The 9,289-nt window shown below is 33.7% G+C and overlaps 1 protein-coding gene across 2 annotated transcripts in view; it reads right to left on the reverse strand.

Moving 5' to 3' along the window:
* Positions 1–8,728, reverse strand: part of LOC143238843 (protein amalgam-like) — a 52,284-nt gene extending 43,556 nt beyond the window's left edge. The window contains exon 1 of one of the 2 annotated variants that reach the window (XM_076479418.1): positions 8,546–8,728. In XM_076479418.1, coding sequence (XP_076335533.1) covers positions 8,546–8,645 — 100 coding nt within the window. In that variant the 5' untranslated portion in view covers positions 8,646–8,728. The remainder of the gene's footprint in view (positions 1–8,545) is intronic. The other variant, XM_076479417.1, reaches the window with a different exon arrangement.
* Positions 8,729–9,289: the final 561 nt, after the last annotated feature.

A 9,289-nucleotide genomic window follows, 5' to 3' on the forward strand; every position in this document is an offset into this window, starting at 1 on the left:
AGTGTGTACTAAAAACAAATCTGTGACGAGCAGCCACTTGTCAGCGATTACATAATCATTAAATCTACTATGAGGCATCAAAACTAACAGTTAATTATAATATAACTGACTCGGCTAGTGAGGCATAACTTTTAACTTAAGGGTACTAACAATGATTATAAAATAAATTAGTTGCTCAAATAGAGACAACAAAGATGGCAATCAAAGAAACAATAGATCGTTCATTAAAAGTATCAACAAACTAATTTGTCTAATCAACACTGCTATATCCTAACTTTTAAATATATTGTTGTTTTTCTTAACTTTTAGTTAGTTTACTGCTTACATCTATGTAAATATAATAATTCTGACTTCTATATATCCATGTAACTATTTCGCAGGGTGCGTCATCACGAGAAAACCTACTTGTACAGAAAAATATATATGTAAAAATGGAAGGCATGGATAGAGAAAACTCTATGTTGAGGAGCGAACAACGGTCATCGGTCATCGTAAGGTTTACGAAGAAAAAAAGAGGTAACTGACCGATAGCTGACCACATGTTTGAAGGCTGTTGTGTAATTTAGTTTAGGAATGTAGAGAGCGTGGAACACCTTTATACCTATATTAATAAATATATCCAACATCTAAGCACGCCCACTACATTCCTACACTCAATTACACAACCACCTTCAAACATGTAGTCAACTATCGGTCACTTACCTCTTTCTTTCTTTGTGAACCTGACGATGACCAAAGAAGGTCGAAACGTTGTTCGCTTCTCTACATAGACCTTTCTCTTTCCATACCAGCTGTTTTTACATATATATTTTTCTTTACTAAAATTGATATGAAGATTTATTATCGGGTCCATGGAAATATATATAACAAATTATCACTGTTGCATTTTGCGTCTCTTATGGGCATTGTTTTTTGCGTTTTTACCGCTACTTTGATCTTTGTTAACGGATCTTTATCAAATTTGGCGTAAATATTTTTTTGGGTCCATATGCAGATACACGTAAAGTTGTGGTGACACATTTTGTGTTTTGCAGTTCTAATGGAGTTCTTGCGTTTTTTTACAATTACATATAAGCAAAGCAACTTTTCTTGTCGTAAGATAACCTTTCATTAATCATGAATTTACACAATTTCCGTTCAGAAGACGGGTACTCCGTCTAGTATATACCTACATACATTTACAGACATACGCATGTGTGTGTGTGTGTTTTTGTTACGGATTTCTTTTCTTTCTCACCACAAATTCACTTTTTAATTTTCATTTCAATGAGAAAGGAATGAAAAATGTTATCTCTAAATATATATATAATTATTAAATAGTTTATCCGGTAAATAAAACGAAACGACTTAGACACAAGTCATGATATTATTCACGTATCTGAATAATTTTAGGTCACTTTATTGGTGACTGAAAATGGTTTACAAACAACATAAATGTTATATATAAATCACTGTTATAAGAGGCTTAACTGTATTTCTTTGATTTGCTCGCCCAAGCCGTGATGATAAACCTTAAATAGGCTAAACTACAGTCCACAGCACAGGGTACGACCAAACAAAGAAAACTGACAATCTAACCAACACACTTGATATAGTAGTGTGGTTGGCATATCATTATATTTTTATTTATATTCATACATAAGTCATTTTAATTACTAAAGGACTGTCAAAAAAATAAATGTTTCATATATATTTGTTATATATAACGTAGTCATCCGTGTTGTTATAATTTTAGTTATTTGCTGTGTTATTATCTTAGTGTCATTATGGGTGGCTACACTTTCTGCATTCGTCCTCTACGTCACAGGTTTTCTTTTCAATTCTACCTTTTGTGAGAAAGAAAAGAAATCTGTAAGACATACATATGAATATAATCGTTAAGTAGTTGGTCTTAAATGTAATACGGAATTATGATTTAGACACAAGTCGTAATATCACTCACCCACCTAAATTATTTTAGGTTACTTTATTTGTGATTGGAGGGGATTTAATATCCCCATAAATATAAATGAATTAATTTAAAATGTTCCTATTTGAAGCAAGTTCAGATTGGCGCATTTAAATTTATTCGTTTCTAACATCAAAAGCTTTGCACTAGGTCGGTTTGTTAAATATTAAAAATAAACGTATTAGCGACCAGTGTAAAAGTTGATAACTTTAAAATGTTATCTGCCAGTCGTGGAAAGAACATCAGCAACGTTTTTATAACTATTAAGGAAAAGAACATCTACATATAACTCGTTTTTATAACTATTCACAAACTTGTTTCATTTAACTCATAACTCTTCGTTATTAAACTTTCTCTGTTCGTAGTATAATACATTCAAGAATATGTTGTTTTCCACAGAAATATCACTTGAGGATATAGAATTGGTTATACGTTTGATCAACACTGACCCGCCATTCTTTCAATATATATATATATATATACATAACACTATTACACATTTCAATCATGTGATTTGGCTTCTGAGAACATTCATGGTTAGTTTTTGACAAGTCCTATCTTACAGTTAGTTGCTTGTAATTTTTTTTAGTAACATAAACGTATTTTACAAAAAAAAAAAAGATTTCATATCTAAAAGTACTTGAAGTGTGAACTGTAGTTCACGGCTCTTTAACTGTGAGACGAGTTTTTTTTCCACTTATAACGTCACTCTGAGTAGGGGGTTACTAGTGGATATCATGGACAAGACAAGTCTACTTGACACCCTCCTTCTGTTAAGATTAAAACACAATGAATATTCCCGACATTGTCTTAATGTACTTTAGAAAAGCTAATGCTGAATTATGTGTCAAGTAGCAGTTACAGCACGACCTTAGAATTGTCGTTTCTGTGTAACGTCACCTGACTTTTATTAATATATGGTATTAAAAAAAACCATTAGAACACGAAAAAGAAATTTTAACAGGCAGATTTTTTCTTATTCCTTTTTGTATGTGTATTTATAAGTATAGAAATATTTTTTCTTATTTTGTTTCGCAGATTATTCCCATATAAGACGGAGCCAAATACTTTAAAAAGCTTCGTTAAAATAAAGGAAACACATTCGTCTTATCTCCAATAACGTGTTTTATGTCAGGGCCTACGTTTCAATTACTTTAGCACGTGATTATAGTTTTTTTAAGGCTAAAACATTTTGTTTTCTAAAGCTTTATTTGTCTCACGTTATGAAAATCTCGGTTCACAGGAACTACAAGATCATGTAGAGACTAAAAATTGTAATACATTAAATATTAATATAGAAAGATAAAAAAAATGTTATTATATTAGTGACAAAAGTTGAGTCTGTATTGTTCAGAGAATTAGAAGAAATTATCAATAGTAAAAAAGAAATATATATCCAGTGAGTTATATGTGTGTATAACTCACTAGATCTTTTGAAAGACGAATTCCAAGCACGTGACGATATTCATACACGAAATTAATTAAGAGTAAGATTAATTAGATTAAAAATAAACGGAACTCATTTCAGGAATAAAATGTAAACAAACATAAAACATTTGCTGAAATATGTCGCGTTTTATAAATAAATATTCTATTATATACGTAAACCGTTTGACTGCTTTATAATGCAGAAGAAATTTAGATAATTCTGTTAGCAGTAAAAGATTTTTCGGTAATAACAAACATTTTATCTCATAGGCGGCCTGCACGTGACGAGTATAGTTCAATAGGGACTACGAACTAAGCTGTTTTGATTTAGTAAAGAGGTGATTTTTATAAAAATGATAATTATCGTTTTCATTTTCTTTCTGGGTAAGAAAAAAGAATTATACATTTCATGATCCTCTGTATTTAGACGCAAATTATTTAGCGTCAATTTTTATGTACATTTGCAGAATTATAAACTTATTAACAGACAACAACAGCAGGGGAAACAAATAAAAACACTTTTCGTTTGTTTGTTATAAATTGCGCTATTTTTGCACCACAGGTGATAGAATAGACCAGAAGACTACAATATTCGATCATTACAAGGTTTAACCTTTAAAGTAAATAGTTCACTGATTTCAACTACAAATTAAAATATATTAGAGTTGTGACAATCTTGCAACTCCAAATAGCTTTAGCACTCTTAGTCATAAATAATTAACGAAAAAAACAAGGATAAAAAGACAAATTTTTTTTTAGGGTTTGGTTTGATTTGAATTTCGCGCGAATCTGCACGATGGTTATCTACGCTAGCCATCTCTAATTTAGCAGTGAAATACTAGAGAGAAGGCAGCTAGTCATCACCACCCACCGTCAACTCTTTGGCTACTCTTTTACCAACGAATAGTGGGATTGACTGTGACGTAATAACGCCCCTACGGCTCAAAGGACGAGCATGCTTGATGGGACGAAGATTTGAATCCTCGACTCTCAGATTACGAGTCAACTTCCCTAACTACCTGGCCATGCCAGACCAAAAATTTTCGAAGAATTCGTTTCCGTACGTTTAAGGAATACGTACATAAATAAACTTTAACTACGTGTCTAAGCGGTCTTAGAAAGATCAAATGATTACATATTTCAGATTATTCTGAAGACAAGTTAAGATGTTTGGAAATGATAAAAAAATCATAAAAAATTTGATTCGAGAGTCCAAAGTGGCGCCTGACCGCTCACTAGTTGAGTGCTTAGAGTGGTGTAATGTGAACTATATGTAGGAACTGTTTTTGTTAGGAAATTATTTATACGAGATTAGAAATCACAAAACCTGACGGCCAACTACAGGTATATATATGTATATAAAGGTGTGTTTTGTTTTGAAGTTAAGCACAAAGCTGCACAATGAGCTATCTGTGCTCTGCCCACCACAAGTATCGAAATCCAGTTTTTAGCGTTGTTTGTCCCCAGACATACCGCTGTGCCACTGGGGGGGGTGCATATATAAGTATGTATCTATAATAACGAAACGGCGTGTCTCTGGACCCGTGCGTAACCGCTATAACTCCAAGAAGAAAATACCAATAAACCTGAAATTTTACACAAATACTAAGTGGACCTGAAGGAGTGCACCTGAGTATTGTCCTCATGCGTCCGTGGGTGAGCATTTTCTTTATGAAATAAGCTAGCGAAACCGCATGAGAAAGAAGTGGTTTCTTATGTTACAAATAGATGTCACAGACAGACAAGCACATGCGTGCGCGCACGCGCATTTTTTAATGAAGCAAGCTAGTGAAAAACCACTTAGGAACGAAATGGATGGTTGTATAACAACATTTAATATACACAAAAGTGTTACAACAGTGACATATGTTATGTTGGAATGCATTGTTACAACAAAATTATAACCTGATACTGTTATCTGTCCGTCTACTGAAAGTATAAAACAAAATGTGTAAACTAGAAAACTGAAAAAAATATTTGTTGACTTCTTAATTTAGAGTTTCCGTTGATTAAAGTTTTTATTATTAAAAACGTTGAGGATAAAACAGAAAATACCTTAATTCAGAAATGATTTAATTTCAAAATCCAGGGTGATGTGACGTAACACACATTAGCTTTTATATAGGTTAGATAATCTGGCGTACATTTGTTTTGTTATTAAGCACTAAGCTACAGAAAAGACTGTCTATGCTCTGCCCTCCATGGGTATCGAAACTTGGTTTCTTGCAGTATGAGTCCGCAGACATACCGTTGTACCTCTGGGGAACTCTGGCGCATAATGACATGTATAATTATCTATAACAAAGTCATATAAAATAAGGCCCGGCATGGCCAGGTGGTTAAGGTACTGACTCATAATCGGAGGGTCGCGGGTTTGAATTCCCGTCGTACCAAACATGATCGTCCTTTCAGTCGTGGTAGGCGTTATAATGTGCATGCCAATCCCGCTACTCCCACTAGTTGATAAAGAATAGATTGGCGTTTGGTGGTGATGACTAGCTGCCTTCCTTCTAGTCTTACACAACTAAAATAGGGACGGCTAGTGCAGATAGCCCTCGAGTAGCTTTGCGCGAAATTCAAAAAACAAGCATATAGCATGTATTAATCTAATTTACTTACATATATGATGTACGTACATGTTTGATTTCTCTATGTTTGCGTGTCTGTATTTCTGTGTGTGCATAAGGATTTAATCTACGTGTGTGTGTGCGTCTTTGCATAAATTATTCCTTCTACTGTGAGATTTTTCTCCTATTCAATCGAATTCCTAACAACGATTAATATTAATTAATTAATATGAAAACTGTTATCTTTGAAAAGGATTGTTTGAGTATCATTACAATATAGTGTTTATAAGCCCAAAGATGCATAATTGGCTATCTGAGCCCACTACAGGGATCGAATACTGAATTGTAATGCTATTTAAAAACGGGTTTATTTTGAGGATATCAGAAGCATTACCACGTCGTTTCTTTCCTACTGCTAAGTAAGCTACAGTAACTTCAAGTAATAAGTGCCATTTGCAGTACATTAACCACAAATAGGCACCTCAGCAAAATTATGCTACTTAATAGATTCGCATGTTTTTTGCAATGAATGGGCATAAATTAAACGATTTGTTTTGAAACGTATCATAATACGTCAGATGCATAACAATATAACTGGAAAATTATCTCAGATAATGGAGAGCGGCAACTAATTGTATTTAGAACGCTCATATCAGGGGTTCTATTCCCCCCAGTGGACACAGTAGATAGCCCATTGTGGCTTTGCAAAAAAGATAATTCGATAATTTTACGCATATTATTTACGTGTTTGTGTGTGTGTGTTTTCTTATAGCAAAGCCACATCGGGCTATCCGCTGAGCCCACCGAGGAAAATCGAACCCCTGATTTTAGCGTTGTAAATCCGTGGACATAACGCTGTACTAGCGAGGGACTTAGTTACGTTACAAATGTTCTCTTGCGCAGTTTATATTTAATCGTATCGTCAGAGAAATAACGCTAGAGAAAACAATAGCTAAAGAAACGTAAATCCAAGAACGTAAAAACAGAGATGTCATACACCATCTTTCTAAACGTTAGATTACAACCATTAACACAAGTTATATGTTAAAGGTTATTAATTTAAGACACTTTTTAAGCGCAGTAGCTGTCAAAGAAAACTCCATCTCATTGTGATTTTGATGTTTACAGAAAAGGTGCGACCGTGGACAAACCACCGATAATCCTTACCTCCGTACTACAAGTTTCGTTATTTTTTTCCCACACAAATTATACTTTCGCCAGCTAACTCCACCAGTAAAACGCAGTGCTTTATCACACTCCTCAATTGAACCTATGGTTACAGATAAGGAAAAAAAAACACGATAATTTGGGACTTGCGTGACAGGTGTGTGAGTGCTGACTTATTCGTTCAGTCAAACTGTGTGGTATTACTCACGAACTTCCATTTAAGATTTACTTCACAAATAAAACCTGTGGAAGGTCAGTTCTCACGAAACAGGCCCGAAATATTCTTACAAAAATATATGTTTCAAAGTAAATCAAAAAAGCTGTTAATCATTTTATAGTATAAGATTATAACACTTTTTCGACGTTTAAATTCTGCTTTTGAACGTGAATGATGTCTGTCCATCTTCCTACTACGGTGACTTTACTGACTGTGTTAGTACCAAAATAAAGATTCTTACAGAACAACGTTGCTTTCTAATTGATGTTTACAAGAAAAATATTTAACCTGTTCAGTTAATCTTTAATGTTGTCGTTGTTTTGAAGAAAGCACAAAGCTACACAATGGGCTATCTGTGCTCTGCCCACCATGGGTATCGAAACCCGGTTCATAGCGTTGTAAGACCGCAGACATACCGCTAAGCCACTGTGGGCTAATCTTTAATAACGTTTGAAACTGGATAATACAACAAATAAGTATTAAAAAAAACAAATTTGGGTTGTTTAGAATTTCGCGTACCGCCCCTTATTTAGTAGTAATAGACTAAAGATAAAGCGGTTAGTCAACCCCATAAATCTCCAAATCTTAGACTATTCTTATACCAACGGCCTTCACATTATAACACTCTAACGGGGACGAAGATTCGAAACCGCAATCTGCAGATTGCAAGTCACACAATTTCACAATCAGACCATGCCAGACCAGAGAATGAAACAAAAGAAGAGATAATATTAAGATATAATAGATAGTTTTGGTTTTTTTAACTTTAAGATTTACAAGCGAAAGACAGAAACATTGCATTTCTTTAAGAAATACTTTGAGCCTAAAAAGCAATTTCAAAACGAAATTTTTTCCAGAAAAATAGTACTCTATACAAATACGTTCTTCAACCACTAAGATTTCATGGAAATAAAATGTCTCTTAAACAAATATTAACATTTCAATGTAAATATTTTGTTTCTAGATCCTCAGTTTGATCTTCTAATAGAATGTCAAAGTTAATAAATTTTGTTAATGCTCGCCAAAATGATCATCGTGTAATCGCTTGATAGTTTATGAAATATGAATTATTAAACAAATTTAATTATATTTTTCCATTATAAAAGTTAGTATTGCGTCTAGTTTGTATCTAATTAGTAAAATTTGATATGTGCAAAATAAAACAGAAGAACAAAAAACTAATAGAGTATACTGACTGACTACGTGTATTAGGCTTACCTGTGGGCGCTCCAACTCTGAATAAAGATATTATCTGGAGAAGAAAGAATACCCAGCGAGACTTGAGCAAAGAGCATTGGAACGTTCTTTGTAGATTCATTCCGCCCAGCTTCACGTCGCTCGAGAAGTAATCATTGACAGCGTGTGAAGTGATGAACGTTATTCCTCGTGACTGGAGTGTGGTGGCACTACTTTGGTATTTATCCACTGCACGTGGAGCAAACGGAAAGTAGAGAACGAGTGCGCGTGTAGCTATAACTCTAATTAACTGTAACGGCAGTAGCATTTACCCCTCACGCATATGCGTGTGTAAATATAAAAAGGCCTTACACGCAAGATCGGTTTACACGTAACATTGTACACACAGATTTGGATTAATGAGTAAGTCTATGCGTTCAAAACTGTTATCTTACACTGGAAACTTTAGCGAACAGTTCGTAATTAATAACATGTTCATTTATTCTATAATTATAATTAGTGCTACTATTTTTAATTTCATAATCCAAAGCTAAATTGTTTAACACTATTATATTAATCATCACTTATAATAGTCATAAGTTAAAATAATGCTTTGTTATTTTCAACTATATATATATATTTACAATTTCTTCCCAAAACTATGGTCACGTGTCTCTGCGGTGAGACAAACTATTTTTTATTACTTTTTCCAAACACTTTTCAGTCGACGTCATTTCTTCGTTTCTAAATAGATTCACTTGAAGCTTAGCAGGGTTAAACCTTTGC

Source organism: Tachypleus tridentatus, chromosome 13, assembly GCF_004210375.1.
Source record: "Tachypleus tridentatus isolate NWPU-2018 chromosome 13, ASM421037v1, whole genome shotgun sequence".
NCBI lineage: Eukaryota > Metazoa > Arthropoda > Merostomata > Xiphosura > Limulidae > Tachypleus > Tachypleus tridentatus.